The sequence below is a fragment of the Phaseolus vulgaris genome, chromosome 8 (genome assembly GCF_051622355.1).
Source record: "Phaseolus vulgaris cultivar YP4 chromosome 8, ASM5162235v1, whole genome shotgun sequence".
Taxonomy (NCBI): Eukaryota; Viridiplantae; Streptophyta; class Magnoliopsida; order Fabales; family Fabaceae; genus Phaseolus; species Phaseolus vulgaris.
The window spans coordinates 13,451,328-13,470,384 of NC_143505.1; the positions used below are offsets into that span (position 1 = coordinate 13,451,328).

The window sequence follows — 19,057 nt, forward strand, 5'->3', positions numbered from 1 at the left end:
TTATTTATGTTGAAAAACCTACATACCTAATTAATAGTGTATAAATATTTTTGAAACTTACAAAGTAATTCAAATATAAATAATTTTCAAATTTTACATATTTGATCTAAGATGAAAAATCTTGATTGACCATATCTTAATGTTGTTTTCTCTGTTGGAAATCCCACATCGACCAGAGATTAGAGTATTTCATTGTATATAAGTGCGTGCAAACCTCAACTTCATGAGTCGGTTTTATGAGGTTGAGTTAAGCTTAAAGTCCACTTCGTAATATCTTCTTCCAGGACAGGCACACCTATCTCATCTCCATGAGCTCAATTAATACTAAACTCAATACTCTCACATTTCGCAAACATCTTAATTTATATATATATAAAAAAAAACACACTCAAACAATTAATCAGATCTTAATTAAGTGTTAAGATCGTATTAAGTGTACGGCTGATGTCACGTCTTGATTGCCATCACTGAGCCGACTGCCCACGTCAATGGGGTCGACTGATAGTACAAGTCCTATTACGCTCAATCAAGGTCAGCGAACCTAATCCACGATTAAGAACTAGGTATTACTGCCCTAAAGGCGGTCCAACTCCTTAACCTAGCCCAATAAGAAAAGTCCACCAAAGGTAATATAAATAGCACATATTTCAAGAATAGGTACGTTGTCATATACAATGCTGTGAGAACCGAGCGTCGAATACCTTTGCTGACTTGAGCGCCGGAATGCCTTCTCTGAGTCTGGATTACAAGAAGACCGAGAGTCGAGACTAGGAAGGAAGAGTGGGGAGTTTACAAGGAAGGGAGTTGAAGGATAGTACGGCTGACCGATAGAAGGAGAAAGAGGAATCCTTTCAATAGTTCTCTATTAACAAATCCATATATATATATATATTATTTTTTTATTTTTTTTTTATTTAAAAAAAAAACACAAGTAAAAATATATTAAAATATTACAAGTATATTTTATCATTTATCACATAAAATAAATAGAATACAAGATTCAAAGGATACATAGACAATGCTTAAGAACATAAAATAAATAGAAAAGAAGATTCAAAGGTTACATACGAAAGATGAAAAATGAAAATTAAACACACTCTTAATTAATTGTCGGATCACTAATTGAAATTTAAGATGTGAAACCTCCATCTACATATAAAATTTGCCCATTGATATATGATGCAGCAGGAAGACAAAGAAAAGCAACAAGTGATGATACTTCGTTGGGTTCTCCTATACGACCGGAAGGTATTTTAGATGTAACATTAGCATCAAACTCTTTTGGTCCACTTTTCTCCTGAAAGAACAATAATTACTATGATATTAACATAAGAGAAATAAAAATATAATGGTAACATATGTGTCAAATAAGAAATTGCACAATAAATACCATTTTTACACATAACACAGTTCTACAACTACCGTAATACCCTAACCATCAATTTTCCATATGAAGTAAGGAAGGTAGGTTAAGTTTATCCATTTGAAAGCATATGACATATGACATTACATTTTAAGTAAACTTTTTAATACAATAAATTTGTGACTATTTTGATTAAATAATATTTAATTTTTACTTTTATTCAATGTAATAACTAAACTTAAAGTTATACACCAATACATAAATTTGTCTAATGTCATGGTTATAAAAAATTACCTTAAATATTTGGCTCAAAAAACCTACATCGCAACCCATCTATTTGGATATAATTAGGTAGGAGTCACATTTAAGACACGCAGAATATCTATAATGAAACTATCTAAAGGAAAGCGGACATGAATGTCTGAGATTAAGCAGGAATAGAAGTAGAAAAAGTATTTAGGTTCCTTCCCACTACCCAGACAAACGGTCTCGAACTCTTTACACATACGCAAGGATAATATCCCATCAGGGGTACCTTTTAAAAAAATGTCTACACTCTCGACGAAAGTTTGAAGCACGGATGGTTGTCGAAATTTCGAGAAAATCTCTTGGACTCAGTTATCCACCCACACATAGTTGGTCTCTCGAATCTCCTCACCTCTATATGAACTTAGGGAAGTAAAAGAGGATGCCAAAAATCCTATGTCATTCCTACCTACAAGATCAACAACTTGCCAGTGCTTTTGGTATCAATAGAACTGGAATTAATATCTACGACCATCGGCCTTCCTCCACTTGGACCCTTGACGCAAAAGAAAACAAAGTGCTAACAGAAAGAGAAGACATGGTTACCTCCAAAAACTCCTCAACCGGTACACCCACAAATTCTAAAAAAACAAACACTCTCGACATTCAGATTCTTAGAGCAAATTCACAGGTAAAGTGTAAGAAGTGGATCCCACTACCACTCCTATTTATAGGTGGAGGAAGGGGGGAATATGAACCATCTTGCCCATTCTAAACCGTTGGATCATGTCGGCATCAACGATTCAGATCATCTGGCCTTGCACATCCTCACAGTACGTCACATCCACGCGCCTGGAACGCCACAATAAGTTTTCCCACTCGGCTCCTAGGTCGTGTAAGCGGTCACACGGCATAACAGTCACGTGGATATACCAGCCAACAAGAAAATTAATATCCGACATAGCGGTTAGCCGACTTAGCGACCCCATAGACCCTACATAGAATTCCTCTACTAGGGCCCGGGGCATATAGCCCTGGACGAGCATCTAGTTAAAGATAAAGAATTTTTTCTTTCACAGACTCTATGTGACACTCAAAAAATCATTTCACTTGAGCCTAAGGGACATATGTACTACCAGATGGTCGAGTAGTCAACAACCTTTCGGCCCACTTAACCTAAATAGAACCCTTAAATTTCCATTTAACCATAATGAAGCCAGTTTATTTGCAAAGAGTGATTAGGACACAATCAGACCCTCTTTTGTACCCACGAACGGACCCATAACAATAGGGGTTCATCCAAAAGGTATAAATACGAGAGACCGACAGACGCTTGAGGTAATTTTTTCTCTTTTAACTCACCTACATATTTTATTCAGACTAACTTGATCGTTAAAGTACCTTCACAAGTGCCTCCCACAATCATTCAAAGAAACAAAAGACTTGACCGAAGACTACAACACCTAAAGGCCAAAAAGACCAGAAGCAGAAGATAAAAGAAGTCACTCTAGGAAAAACCCAACCTTATAAAAATTTTTATATTTATAACCTTTTTAAAACATTACCAAATTGGACATGATCCAAATTTACAATACTAATCTGCTACTCTTGATCTTAACTTTTTTTCTACATTATCAATATCCATTTCATATCTTTAAACATACCATGACAGATTCCAAGAGTGGAGTCCAAATTGGTCCAGGTGCTACAGCATTTGCACGAATGTTATCCTTTGCCCACTCCAATGCCACATTCTTGGTGAATTGATTCATGGCTCCTGAATTAAATTATATATTTAGATCAAATATCTTCTACTATCCATTTCATTCATATCAACAAGTTAGATTCGGAAAATTACAAATGAAATTAGTATGTATATACCTTTAGTGGCTGCATAAGCAGATAAAGCTGGAAGAGCTTTTAGACCTGTAATGGATGAAATAAATACAATGTTCCCAGATCCAGATTCTTTAAGAAGTGGGTGTGCAAGTTGAGTCAAATGAAAAGCAGACTCAAAATTGGTAGCCATTATAGTTGATATATCTTCAGCAGTGTGATCTATTATTTTCTTTGTTATCTCTCTCCCTGCATTGTTCACCTACGAGAGAACCACATATGAAATCGTCCCATATACAATAATGAAAAATGAATCAGAAAATGAAGAATAATTCATTGTAACCTATTACAATGAATATATATTCTGTTACTTTTCTAACTCAACGATCAACTTGTTTTTTAAGTTACCAGTCAGTGAGTTAATTTTCATAGGACGGTGATAAGTTGACAAAAAAAGCAGTAAAGAAACATTAACAATCTAATAAATTAATATTTTAATTATATTTAATTTATTTTTTTATTTAAAATATGATTATATTATTATAATAGGTTATCAAGTGGATGTGATTTATTTTTCTGGTGTCAAAGTATTTTTTTTCAATTAAATAATAAGTATTTAGATTAAAATCAAATATATTTTAAATACTTAATAAATAGTTTTTAGTAAAATTCTTTTAAAAATACAGAAATTTAAAACTTAATTAAATTTTATATTTGATTGAGAATATTTAATTATAAAATATTTTTTCTTTATTAAACTTTTAAAAAGATTAAACCATGTGTGTAAGTTTAAGTCAATTTTACATGAGATTACAAATCATTTGTATATTGTAATTTATTTGTTTTATTGACTGAGATTTCTAATATAGTAATTTTTATTTTATTTTATTTCTAATAGAAATTTCCAACATACCTTTTTACATTGAGAATTAATCATATATTGTGTAAAAACAAAAATATTTATGGTAGTACAATAAAAACCATATATTTCTAACAATTAAATCTTGCTTCAGAATGTTTGTTTGGAGGGAGGGGAAAAAAAGGTTATGATGAGTGGTTGAATCTTACTAGAATGTTAAGCTTGCCCTGAAAGATGGAGGAAACAGTTTCCATTAGTGTTTGGCGTTGGTGGCGATGTAAGACATCACAGACTGAACCAGTGACGTTGAAGCCCTTCTTTTTCCACTCTTCTAAACACCTATTAATATCTTCTTCCTTTCGTGAACATACATGAATACTTGCCCCAAATTCTGCCAATTCCTCCACGATCGCATGCCTAATCAAAAATAAACAAGACAAAGTAAAGAACTGAAGAAAAGGAAATATCTTGGTAAAGTATGTTACCAACCCAATCCCTCGGGTTCCTCCTGTCACAAGAGCTGTCATGCCATCGAGTGACCATCTCTTGTCCTTCATGCTGCTCAACTTTGGTTCCCCCATTTTTTGTTTCTATTCGAACACTTCAACAAAATGGAAAATAGATGTGTTGTGAAGCAGAAAGAAAAGCTCAAAGATACCCCTCTTCATATATGCATGTTCAAGTTCTGTAGCACTTTGTAATTTTAAGCCGTACGACCGACACTTTGTCGGTCCCATAATATCATGAATTCAATTACTAGAATTAATCAAAATAATTAATGGTTAAAAATTATGTAATGTATTTGTAAATATGATTCAAGTTCTCTAAATTAGGTACGTCATGATACCGTGCTCTGAATACCGAATATTGAATATTATTACTGATTTGAGTGTTAAAATGTCTTTTGAAAGTACTATTTGAATCTGGATTACGAGAAGACCAAAAGGTGAAATGACTAAAAAGGAAAAAAAGAAACTTACAAGAAAGAAAGTTTCACTCCAATACGACGACCAAACAAGAAGAAATAGTTATCTTGAATTCAACCGTTTAAGAATAATTAATAAAAATTAATATTCAAACAAATTATTAACATGTATGATTGAAATATATATATATATATATATATATATATATATAAACTTCCTTAATAATTATTTCTTGAAAAAGGTCATTGAAAATGTGCAAGGAAAAAGGGACTCCAAATTGGTACCCATTGTGGTTTATATATCTTCTGCATTATAACAATCATTTTCTTTGTTACGAGCGATGTTCACCTAAAAGAGAAAGCAGTTATGAAGTAACTAAAAAAATAAGCAGAAAATGAAGAATATGTGGACATTGGAGATCACACAACCTTAAGACGTAAAAAAAAAATCATATATTATTCTAAAGTGTGTAGCCAGAAAATTATGTATTTGCATGCAAGAAAGTGTGGATATTACTTGAATTTTTTTTATACTGTTCAAAGTCATTTTTTTTTCAAACTTCACTTAGTTTATTTCTTTATTTTATTATGAGATTTTTGTTATTTTTCTTTCTAGAGATAATAAATTAAGAATATACAATAATAAGTAATGAATTATGAATCAAATCATAAGAGAACATTGTAATACAAAGTTTGGGGATTTTCTTTCAATTTTCTGAATTTGACTTAACTGAAAATTAAACTTAAGTGAATTTATGGGAGGTTATTTGTTAGCCTTTTTCCCAATGAACTTCGATGCATTGAATGTTGGGATGTGATATATGGTGAGGAATCAAGTGGCATTGCTGCAGGGAGTGGGTGCTGTTTTCTGACACAGACGTCATGTTTTGTTTTGGATTTTCTGTTTTATGGTTTGTTATGCCCTAGAAAGTAATTTTATTGTTTATTTGAATTAGATTTAAGATGATTTAAAAGGAAAAGTGTGACAAAAAATATTGTTTAAATTAAAATAAATAAAATGAAAAATATAAAAAAATAAGAAAGTTGGTAAATAATATGATAGACATAATTAAAATTATATTTTTTTAATTGATAAATATGTAAATTTATAAAATTATTTTTATATTTAAAAGTTTTTAAAAATTAATTTTATTTATTTATAAATTATAATTATTTTTAATTAAAATATTATTTTCAAGTGATTGAAATATTATTTTTGATAATATATTAGAATTATTTGATAAAAAAATATAAAATAATTTAAAATTTAATAAAAGTATTGAAATATTTATAATTAAATATTTGATAAAAAAATTATTTTTATATCAATAAAATTATTATTTTTATATTTATTTTTTATAGTTAATATAATTATTATATAATTTTTTTATTATAAAAAATTATTTATTATTATTAATAATTATGTTTATAATAATTATTAATTATTATATATTTTTCTGACATAATTTATTTAATATTTTTTTATTTTTTAAATATTATTATATTATATTATATTTAATTATGTACTTTTGTTTTAAATAAAAATAAATAATAATTTAAGATTAAAATAAAAAAATAACAGAATAAATTATAAATAATAAATTATATATATATATATGTAAATTTTTATAAAAAACAAAAAAGTTTCATTTTTTTTTTAATTTGCATATTATTTCTATGTTTTATTTGAATACAGTGAATATTTTTTTTCTTATGAAACAAATTGGTGGCCTTCCATATATTTATATATGATGGATTTAAAAATAAACATATATAATACACAATAAATTTAAAATTAAATAATATTAAAATAATAGTATTAAGACACTACAAGAAAAATGCGAATTACATACGGATCAAAATCCGTATGTAAATAGTAGTACCATAAAATAAAATTAGCAGTGAATGAGATTCGAAGACAGATTCCTTCAACAATCAAGTAAAATTTAACCACTACAACAAGCAAATTCTTTAGTTTTATTATGATTTTTATTATACTTATTATTATTAATAATACTAACAATATTAATAATATTAACAATATTAATAATATTAACAATATTAATAATACTAACAATACTAATAATACTAACAATACTAACAATATTAACAATACTAAAAATATTAATAATATTAATAATACTAACAATACTAACAATATTAATAATACTAACAATACTAATAATACTAACAATATTAATGATACTAACAATATTAACATATGAATCACATTTAATTTATCTATAATCTACTTGAATCTAAACATAATTTATTATATTATCTATTAGTATGAATCAAATTTAATATATGTCATACTCATAGTCATCATATTACCTATTACATTAAAATCAACTATCATATTAATTATTATTTTACGATCATATTGACTTAATTAAGTTCATTATAGGTAGTTGGTTTTACTTGTGTGTTATAGTAAAGAATATTGTCAACAAACAATATTATCTTTTAACATAAAATGATGACTTTTACATTAACTATTAATTAAATCTCTAATACCTACTAGTTAGCATATCATTATAGTTTAAACTATATTAATTATTCCATAAATCTATGTAAAAAGTTGTTACTAAATAACCCTTTCTACTAATATATAAATCATAATGACAAAGTGATTAAATAATTTATAATTTAAAATATTTTAAAAATTATACATTATATCAATTTTAATCTATGTAAGTAAATATTTGAAAATGAGATTTTTTTTATCGACAAAGAATAAAAAAAATTAAACAAAACATTTTAAGGATATTTCAATCCTTATACAAGAATCTCAAATCAGAAAAGAAGTGTAAGATTCAAGCACCTATATAGCCATCTAACAAAAACTTCACAACTACCTATAATAACCTATATTTGAAAATAAGATATCAAATAATTTTATATATATATATATAAATATATATAATATGAAAGTAAATTTAAATTTAACCATGAGTTTTAAAAAATTAATGATTAAATAAAGAAATATATTAATCAATATATATGTATTTATAGTATTAAAGTTATATTAATATTATATAATTTCTTCATTTTTCTCTCTATCTATCTATATCCGGATAAAAGTAATATTACTCAAGTCAAATAAAACTACTATACACTCTCAATAAATATCTAAATGTATATTTATATCAAAATTAATATGAATATAATATTGATAATATGAATATAATATTAATAATATGAATATTAATACTAATAATATTAATAATAATATTAATAAATATTAATAATAATATGAATATTAATACTAATAATATTAATAATAATATTAATAAATATCAATAATAATATGAATATTAATACTAATAATATTAATAAAAATATTAATAATATTAATAATAATATTAATAATATTAATAATAATGTTAATAATAATATTAATAATATAAATATAATTTATTTTATTATTATTATTAATAATAATTATATTAATATGTATAAATTATATTAATATGTATAAATATAATAAAAATGATAATATGATCAAAGAACTTGTCTGGTCACTGAAAAGATTTGGGTTTGAATCCTGGCTTTGAATCCTGGCTACTGCGGCTTGATTTTGAGTCCTATGGGCTTGGGTATCCGTATGTAATTTACATACAGATTCAAAATTCGTATATAAACCTGTTTTATACCACATCACTTCCATCATAAATACAAGAAACCTCATCTCAATACCACTATGTAACATCAAGTCTAACCGTGTTAAGAAAAATCGTTTTTCATATTATTTTATTATAAATGATCCATTTACTATATTTTTAATTTGTTTAAACAATTGCATGAAATGTTTTACAATTACAACTCTATAATTGGCAATGTACATTTTTTCTTTGACAAGTTGTATCAGGAAAAAAGAGTAGAGTTGGTGAAGGTGATGAAGAAAATTATGACAGAGAAGAAAAAGAAGTAAAGGACAAAGGAGAAATGATGGCGAGGTGGGTGCCTTTACATCCTGTAGGAAAGAACATTTTGTCTACATTTTGTCATCTTACGTTGCCTTTTTCTCTCTCACTGACGGTCACTTCTCACACACCCTCACCGTTTTCACTTTCTCACTCCCATCCTTTCACACCTCTATCTGTAATTTCTCACAAAATTCATTTACTTTTTTTTTATAAACTTTCTGCATTACCACTTTTAATATTATTTAATTATAAACTTATTTTTATTATATATTTACTTTTAAATTTATCACATAAAAAAATTATACATAACTTTTAAAGTTGTCTAGCCATATTACTTTTTATATTTTTCTACACCGTATCGACAACACAGCTGCACCACTATAAAACAAATTGGGAAAATTAGGTAGCAGTACCTCTTTTGTAATTGAAAACGAAGCATAGCTTATTAAACACGCATTCATTGTGCCAGTCTTGAAATTTGCAATAGAAAGTCAGCAACATTAACTGCCAAACAGAGCTTTGATTTTGAATTTAATATTTTCTATTTAATTTATATCTTTTCAATTTAAATTTAAATATAATTTATTATAATACTTATAATATTCTATCTTCTTTATAATTTAAATACTATACTTTTATTTTATTTTATTTTTAAATTGAAAACATAAAATTATATTTTTATAATTTAAATATGCATTTAAAAAGTAAATTAAAGTTTTATTAAAAATAAATATTTTAAAGCGATAAACTAATTTTTTACTTAAGAAAATAATTAAATATTAAAAATATATTTATAATAATTATATTAAAATTAAAAATATACAATAACCTTAAATAAATAACATAATAATTGAATATTATTTTAAAAATATATAATATATTATACAATTAATTTTTAATTTGTTACATTTTTCTATTCTTTATATATATAAATTAATTATATTAGATGAATTTATTTAATTTTTACATTTAAGTAAATCTTTTCTATTTAATTTATTTTTTTATAAAAAATTAAAATAAATATATATTAAAAAAATTAAATTTATTGATAAATTGTTATCTTCGAATATATATCCCTTTTCCAATAATTTAGGAAACAAGAGGTTTTTTATGAGCTGTTTTTAACTCATTCTGGTATCGAATAGATGCATGACTATCATCATTCTTTTGAATTAGAAAAAGAAAGATTTTCACAAAATATTTAATTTAAAAATGAGTCATAAAGGTTTTCACAAATAAATTTTAAGGTTTAGAAGTTTTTTCTTAGTTGATTTCCAAGAAATAAGTTACTTGAACCAATAAATATCACTATCTTTTCGAATAAGAAGATAAAATCAAACATTTTTAAAATATAGGTTTCAAAATTATGAAAAACTTAAGATTGACAAAAATAATGAGATTGAATATAACACTGCAAGAAAATCCTGAAATAGAAACCAATTTTTAGAGACCAAAATAATTAGTTGTAATAGTAACTAAATTAGAGACTATTTAGAAACTAAAAATAATTTTAGTTTCTAAATTAGTTTCTATTATTGTTAAATAGTTTTTAAATTGGTATCTAATTAGAAATCAAGGTTTTAGAGCCCAAATTTAGAAATTAAATAATTGGTAGTTAAAATATTGGTTGCTAATTAAATACCAATTTAAAAACTATTTAATAATAATAAAAACTAATTTAGAAACAAATTTTCTTTTAATTTAGATTTAGTTACTATTATAACTAATTATTTTGGTATCTAAAAATTGATTTCTATTTGATGATTTTCTTGTAGTGTAATATGTAATTCCTCATTCAATTCAATAAATTTTCATTCAAATAAAAGTTCATTTGTTATATACCATAGGAATTAGAATTTGTCCTTAAGTTTAAAACATTAGACAATAAAATAATATTGAAAATAAAAAATTCAAATTTAAATATTAGACAATAAAATAATATTGAAAATAAAAAATTCAAATAATAAAAAAATTCATCCACCATCTCCTTTTATTTAATGAAGAAAATTAAAAACAAATAATAATAAAAATTATCTTTAACCTCTATTTCATGAAGAAAATATAAAACAAATGTGTTAATCCAAAATTCAAAAACTCTTCATAAGCCTTTTTTCTATATTCAAGCAAAAGATATTTTTATTGTGGAAGTTTTAAGATATGACGATTGTTACTGATAATAATAGTAGTCATAAAAGAAAAAGTATATCTAAAAATATCTCTGGAAACTAGAAAGACCTATTATTTCTATATAATATTAAAACCACCGACAGCCACAAAGTGTTACAGAACTTTAACAAATACAATCTGAAGCTTAATGAGACCAAACAAAGAAAATCATGCAGTAATTCCCCTTGATACACCATATATCAGTAACACTTGATTTCTCACCACTCTCTGCACCAATTCCAATTCATTACTCACATCCCAACATTTAATCGATCTAAGCTCGTTCGGGGAAAAGGCTAACAAATAACCTCCCAGAATTTCAGTTTAATTTTAATTTTCAGCGTAAGTAAAATTCATAAAATTGAAAGTCTAAGTTTAATTGTAAAATTCATAAAATTTCAGTTTATTAAAATTTATTGACGTACGAACAGGTAGTTGTGGCTGATTAGTTGTATATGGCGATAGGCTTAAAATCACTGACAGCCACAAAGTGCTGCAAACATGCATATATAAAGAGGTATCTTTGAGCTTTTCTTTCTGCTTCACATCACATCTATTTTCCATTTGTGGAATGTTGGATTAGAAACAAAAATGGGGGAACCAAAGTTGAGCAGCATGAAGGACAAGAGATGGTCACTTCATGGCATGACAGCTCTTGTGACAGGAGGCACCAGAGGGATTGGGTTGGTAACATACTTTACGAACATATTTCCTTTTCTTCAGTTGTTTACTTTCTCTTGTTTATTCTTGATTAGGCATGCCATCGTGGAGGAATTGGCAGAATTTGGAGCAAGCATTCATGTATGTTCACGAAAGGAAGAAGATATTAATAGGTGTTTAGAAGAGTGGAAAAAGAAGGGCTTCAACGTCACTGGTTCAGTCTGTGATGTCTTACATCGCCACCAACGCCAAACTCTCATGGAAACTGTTTCATCCATCTTTCAGGGCAAGCTTAACATTCTAGTAAGACTCAACCACTCTTAACCTATTTGTTGGAGATACATAACCCGGGTGCAAATCTTAATTATAAAATGATTATATAACACAGAGTTACACTTAAATTCATTTACTAAGTATATAAAAAAGTTTATTTTCTGATAAGATTTGTTAGTAATATATGATTTTTATTGTACTACCGTAAATATTTTTGTTTTTAGACCGTATAGGATTAATTCTCGATATAAAAGGAACAGTTGGAATTTTCGATTATAAATAAAATTAAAAATAGTATATTAAAAATTTGACTTCGATAAAAGATAAAATCAAATAAAATGTAGTATATAAATGATGGTAAATATCTCATTTTCCTATCCGTCATGTGAAATTGTGTTAAATTTACACATATGATTTAAAATGATGCTAAAAAAACATACATGATTTAATCTTTTTAAAAGTTTAATAAACAAGTTTATTTTATAATTAAATATAAAGTCTTAATTAAATTTTAAATTCATGATAAATTTAAGGTTTTTTAGCAGAATTAATTATTAAAATATATTTGAGTTTCATCTCCAAGTACCTATTATTTAATTGGAAAACATTCTTTTAACACCGAAAAAATAAACCACATACAATCGAACATCTATTATAATAATATAATAACATTTTAAATTAAAAATAATTAAAATATTTTAAACAAGCATAAATATTATTTCCTTCTTTCATCTCTAACTCACCAATAAACTATAAACTATTGTTTTCCCTCTTCAATTTATTTACTCTTAAGAGGGGAATGATTGAGTTGACTACTAAGTTGGAAAACAAGTTAGTCGTTGAGTTAGAAAAGTAAAAGTCACAATATTTCGTTAACAATAAAAATCAAACGATAAATTAGACGAAAATTAAAATTATGTTAAATATTCACTGTAACAAAATCATTTTTAACATAGACTCATTGAGATTATTAGAGACATTTCTACAAATTTCCACTTCAGAAATTTGAAGATAAAATCTTACAATGAGAATAAAATTTGTTTAAACTTAATTACATTTAACAGTTTAAAATTATAATTATGCTTTTTTTACATAAAAAAAATATAATTATGCTAAAATTAATTCCATCCAACTTTTAAGCAGTCCACTATGTAACTAAACTACTTCTGAGGAATTCGATTCAGTTGATGCATTAACGTGGTAGCTTTTAATTTCATTAACAATTTACTGAAGTCTTCGTTAATATTTAGGCTTATGAATAAATTATTCTTCATTTTCTGATTCGTTTTTCATTATTGTATTTGGGATGATTTCATGTGGTTCCCTCTTAGGTGAACAATGCAGGGAGAGAGATAACAAAGAAAATAATAGATCACACTGCTGAAGATATATCAACTATAATGGCTACCAATTTTGAGTCTGCTTTTCATTTGACTCAACTTGCACATCCACTTCTTAAAGAATCTAGATCTGGGAACATTGTATTTATTTCATCCATTGCAGGTCTAAAAGCTGTTCCAGCTTTATCTGCTTATGCAGCCACTAAAGGTATATACATACTAATTTGTTTTTTTTGTAATTTTGCGAATCTAACTTGTTGATATGAATGAAATGGGTGGTAGAAGATATTTGATCTGAATATATAGTTTAATTCAGGAGCCATGAATCAATTCACCAAGAACGTGGCATTGGAGTGGGCAAAGGATAACATTCGTGCAAATGCTGTAGCACCTGGACCAGTTTGGACTCCACTCTTAGATTCTATCAGGGTATGTTTTAATATATTTTTTTTATCAGTAAAGAATATAATAAAATTTCCTTCCAAAAATCATTGAATTCATTCGAACAGAACTCAAGACCATTGTCTGTCCTTAACCTCTTTATCTTCTTGCCAGTCTGATTCTCAATCAATAATTTCCACTCTTTAAAAGTGGAAAATGCTTCATTCTTATGTTTAAGGAAATACACCCACATTTTTCGTGAGAAGTCATCAATAATTGTCATCATATAACGATATTTACCTTTGGAGGGAACTTTTGAAGGACCCCAAAGATCCGAATGAATATAATCCAAAGTACCTTTGGTTCTGTGTATGGCTTTAGAAAAACTAACCTTTTTCTGCTTACCAAAAATGCAATGTTCACATTTACCTTTGGAGGGAACTTTTGAAGGACCCCAAAGATCCGAATGAATATAATCCAAAGTACCTTTGGTTCTGTGTATGGCTTTAGAAAAACTAACCTTTTTCTGCTTACCAAAAATGCAATGTTCACAGAAATCAACCTTTCCAGTACCGTGGTTACCAAGGTGACCCTTCTTCTTGAGGATTAGAATTCCCTTCTCACTCATGTGGCCTAATCTCATATGCCACAACTTGGTGTTATCTTTGTTGGGTGAGGCAACAGCTGCAGAACCTGTAACAGTTGAACCCTGCAGCACATACAAACTATCACATCGAATTGTCTTTAGTAACACAAGAGCTCCTTTAGACACTTTTAAAACTCCACCTTCAGCTGAGTATCTACACCCATGAGATTCAAGGGTGCCTAAGGAAATGAGATTCCGTTTCAACTCAGGGACATATCTGACACCTGTTAAAGTTCTAACAATTCCATCATGTGTCTTGATTTTGATTGTTCCTTCACCAACAACTTTGCATTGAGCATCGTTTCCCATCAAAACAAGACCATTATAAACTGGTTCATAAGTGGTAAACCAATCTCTATTGTGAGACATGTGAAAAGTACAACCAGAATCAAGAATCCATTCATTTTTAGACCTTTGTTCAGTGTTGGAAGCTACAAAACAATCCCCATCAGATTCAGTTTCAACAATACTAGCTTCGGAAAATTTTTCTAGTTGTTTACCATTTCCCTTATCTTCTCTATCTTGCTTATTTTTCAATTTATAACAGTCAGAGATCTCGTGTCCCTTTTTCTTGCAATAACGACAATATTTGGAGTTCTTGCCTCTAGATTTTGACCTAGATTTATACTTATTGTTCTTACCTTTCTCTTGGTTTCTCCCTCTAACTACTAATCCTTCACCAGAACTTTCAGAATGAATTTGAGTATCAAATTTTTCTTTGGCTAGTAAATTAATCTTGACATCATCAAAGTTTAAGGTAAGATAATTACCGTATAACATAATTTCTTTGAATTGGCGATGCGAGGGTGGTAGAGAAACAATAAGTAGAACGGCTTTATCCTCATCATCAATTTTAACATCCAAATTTTCCAAATCAATTATGATGGAATTAAATTCATCAAGGTGAGATTGGATGGGAGTACCTTCAGACATTCGGAGTGTAAAGAGTCGCTCCTTTAACCGGAGTTTGTTTGCAAGACTGTTGGTCATGTATAAAGACTCCAATTTACTCCATATGTCTGTTGTACTTTTCTCGTTGATGACCTCACGCAACACCTCACGGGACAAGCATAACTGGATTGCAGACAATGCCTTTTCATCCATCTCATCCCACTGCTCCTCCGTCATAGTGGTTGGTCTCATCATTTATACCTGCCAGAACTTTCTTTAAACCATTCTGGGTGAGAACAGCTAGCATCTGGACTCGCCAGATAGCAAAACTGATTTTACCATCAAATTTCTCAATATCCAATTTTGACATTATTGAACAATAGATCCTGGTTGAATTATCGAAAAAGCTCTGATGCCAATTTGTAGGGATATCGTGTGCGGAAGCGTGATAATTTCAACCAAAGATTATGAGAAATTAAAGTAACAAGTAAAGTGAGAATGATACCATAATTTTTAGGTGGAAAACCCCTTTAAATAGAGGTAAAAAAACCACCGACGAGAGAGCCAAAACTTTCACTATAATGATACTGGGAGTACAATGAATTCCTCTCAGACTAATAGATAAATAGCCCTAAAACAAATCCTCTCTATATGGGTTAAACACTTACACCCAAGAACAGAAATAGAGAGTATATGAAAAGAGAGAGGAAACAAGTGTGTGTTGCTTGTTTGTAGTGTGTTACATTGTTGGAAGGAAGTCACTATATATAGTGGTTCTAGGAGACAACAATAATAAATACAACTAATGGTAATTAACCTCCCATTGATTGCAATTGATTATGGCAATTAACCTCCCATTGATTGCGGCAATTAACCTCCTATTGATTGCAATTGATTGTGACAATTAACCTCCCATTTATGCCAAGATAACGGTAAAGGTGAGTCATAAACTCACACAACCCATATACAAGGACTAAAACACCATCATTACCCAAAAACAAAAACCAAATTATAGCCCCATCCATAGCCAAACTACGACATAAACATATCTTCTTATAAAGTATCTCTCAAATTGAAAAATTCCAATCACATATTCTGCTCCCCTTATAAGATTATCACCGAACCTGTAGTAAGCTTTCTATCACTGTTCCAGGCCACAACAGTAGTGCAAGAAAGAAAAAACCTGAATCTTCCAGGCTTGAGAACCACCTGCCACTGGCAAGAGAAAAGCTGTAACCAACCAGGGGTTTATGATGGCATCCATTCCACCACCGACTAGCTCCACTATCAGAACCTTCCAGCTTTAATACAACCACCTATTAACAACCCTCCAAGCTGCATTCCTCTGCTCCACTACTCCAAAGTTACAACCTAATATGACAAGACACAACCAAGACTCCAGCCTCAACACGATACTAACCTATACCGGAGTCCCTGCACACACCTCTTACTTGGAAGACCGAACAGCTTCACCAAAAACTAGCCATGCACCTCTCTTAGTTATCATCACCTTCAACCTTCACTTCCGAGCCTTCATTCATCCCAGACCACGCCCCCAGGTATGTACTCCATACCTCCTTACACAGACTTCCGTAAGCTTCCATCTGGCATCTGGAGCACCGTGGACCCTTCCAAAACACCCAGCCTTTTATTAGATGTTCATAATGTAGAAAAGAAGTTGCACGTGAATACTCCCTTCTTCCCCAATTAAAATTAAGAGAAAGATGCATATTACTATTGTAAATTTGGATCATGTCCAGTTTGGTTTTTAACGTTTAAAAGGTTATACTAAATTATTTTTAAAATAATCCAAATGCCCCCTTAAAGAATTGTCAGTAAATAAGCAATGGATTTGTTATACATAGTTAAGTTTGGAGATTTTTTTAAAACATTATAGTAAAAATGCATCTTCTTCAATGTGCTTGTACCCTCATGCTAAGAATTTATTCATTAGGTAACAAAACTTAATATAACCATGACATTAGACACATGAATTTTAACTTTTTTTTATCTATTGGTATATACATTCTTAGAAATTCAAGTATAAGTTTAAATCTTACAATAAATAAAAATAAAAGAATTAAATATTATATAATGACAAATTCACAAATTTATTGTATTAAATTTTTTAGGTAAAAGGTAGTGTATGAGTTAGGCTTCGAAGTAGATAGACCTAACCTACTTTTTTTAGTAAAACTTCGTATCTTGTGGAAAATCGATCATTAGGATATTATGTACTTGTGAAACTTTGTGTTATGTGGTATTAATTGTGTAATGTTTTATAATTATTGATGAGATTGGTTTAAAAATAAATATATATAATAAAACATAAATTTGTAATTAAATAATTTAAAATAGAATTAAAATAATAGTATTGAGTGTTAAAATGTAGTTGATAAAAAATTGGAGTTCTCTTTAACTTCATTAACCTGCAATTTCTAATTTGACACATATGTACCATTATGATTCTCTCATATGTTTATGTTGATATCATAGTAATTGTTGTTCTTTCAGGAGAAAATTGGACCAAAAGAGTTTGAAGCTAATATTACGTCTAAAATACCTTTTGGTCGTATAGGAGAAACCAATGAAGTATCATCACTCGTTGCTTTTCTTTGTCTTCCTGCTGCATCATACATCACTGGGCAGATTTTATATGTAGATGGTGGTTTCACATCTTAAATTTCAATTAGTGACCTGATAATTAATTAAGAGAGTGTTCAATTTTCATTCTCCATCTTTCATATGTATCCTTATGTTCTTAAGCATTGTCTACCGTGATAAATGATGAAATGTTTACTTTGTAATATTTTAATATATGTTTACCTGTAGATATATATATAGTTTAATACGATCTTAACATATGATTAAGGATTAAGATATGATTAATTATTTGAGTGTGTTTTATTTATATAAGTTAAGATGTACTTAGATTTGTGAAATGTGAGAGTATCCAATTTGATGGTGCTCTCTTACTTGAAGTAATATGAGGAGATTGTAATTGAGCTCATGGAGATGAGATAGATATGATTGTACTAGAAGAGAAAATGACACTAAGATATGGGAAACAGATTTCCATCTTAGATCATTTATGTAAATTTTGAAAATTATTTAATTGAATTACTTTGTAAGTTTCTAAAATATTTACAAATTATTAATTAGGTAGGTTGGTAAACATAAATCAATTATCTTTTACATTATAATAAATTATATTGAATTATTATGTATGTTTTATTATTTTTTACAAGAAAATTCTTTATTATTTACGGCATATATCTATATATAAGTACTAAAATAAATCTGTAAATAAAATTTAGTTATCATATAGAAATTAAGAATTATTAAATAGAAACTTATTTTAAATATTAAAATAATTAATTATTATTTGATTAAATTAAAGATTATTTTATAAATTAAAAAATTATTAGCATATTAGTTTTTATTATTAATAAAAAGTTATAAAATAATTTTTAAATTAGTATTTAATTATTAGTTGTAAAAGTTTTAAGTATTTATTATTTTATATTTTAAATTAATCTTTA

General features: G+C 28.0%; 2 protein-coding genes across 3 annotated transcripts; one reads left to right on the plus strand and one right to left on the minus strand.

The window, feature by feature from the left end:
- Positions 1 to 940: 940 nt before the first annotated feature.
- Positions 941 to 4,981, minus strand: LOC137823883 (tropinone reductase homolog At5g06060). Its single transcript, XM_068629194.2, has 5 exons — positions 4,794 to 4,981; positions 4,514 to 4,721; positions 3,491 to 3,707; positions 3,274 to 3,386; positions 941 to 1,297 (listed from the first exon to the last, which is right to left on the minus strand). Exons 1-5 carry the CDS (start codon positions 4,883 to 4,885, stop codon positions 1,130 to 1,132), a joined length of 798 nt encoding a protein of 265 aa, XP_068485295.1. The 5' UTR covers positions 4,886 to 4,981; the 3' UTR covers positions 941 to 1,129.
- Positions 4,982 to 11,569: 6,588 nt separating this feature from the next.
- LOC137823884 (tropinone reductase homolog At5g06060) lies at positions 11,570 to 18,330 on the plus strand. Of its 2 annotated transcripts, none has more exons than XR_011083175.2 (6): positions 11,570 to 11,666; positions 11,756 to 12,007; positions 12,080 to 12,287; positions 13,589 to 13,805; positions 13,904 to 14,026; positions 18,030 to 18,330. XR_011083175.2 is itself a non-coding variant. In XM_068629196.2 (6 exons), the coding sequence occupies exons 2-6, from the start codon at positions 11,916 to 11,918 to the stop codon at positions 18,195 to 18,197; spliced, it is 798 nt and encodes a 265-aa protein (XP_068485297.1). In that variant the 5' UTR covers positions 11,579 to 11,666; positions 11,756 to 11,915; the 3' UTR covers positions 18,198 to 18,330. The 2 variants fall into 2 exon arrangements, 1 of the variants encoding a protein (XP_068485297.1); XM_068629196.2 differs by having other exon boundaries at positions 11,579 to 11,666; positions 13,914 to 14,026.
- The last annotated feature ends 727 nt before the right edge of the window (positions 18,331 to 19,057 follow it).

Bases quoted from the DNA above. Each gene is read 5' to 3' on its own strand.
- LOC137823883 (XM_068629194.2), bottom strand. From the start codon at position 4,885: ATGGGGGAACCAAAGTTGAGCAGCATGAAGGACAAGAGATGGTCACTC. The intron at 4,722-4,793 runs GTTGGTAACATA...ATTTTTGATTAG, and splicing joins GGAGGAACCCGAGGGATTGG to GCATGCGATCGTGGAGGAAT. The intron at 3,387-3,490 runs GTATATACATAC...AATTTAATTCAG, and splicing joins TGCTTATGCAGCCACTAAAG to GAGCCATGAATCAATTCACC.
- LOC137823884 (XM_068629196.2), top strand. From the start codon at position 11,916: ATGGGGGAACCAAAGTTGAGCAGCATGAAGGACAAGAGATGGTCACTT. The intron at 13,806-13,913 runs GTATATACATAC...AGTTTAATTCAG, and splicing joins TGCTTATGCAGCCACTAAAG to GAGCCATGAATCAATTCACC. The intron at 14,027-18,029 runs GTATGTTTTAAT...TTGTTCTTTCAG, and splicing joins CACTCTTAGATTCTATCAGG to GAGAAAATTGGACCAAAAGA.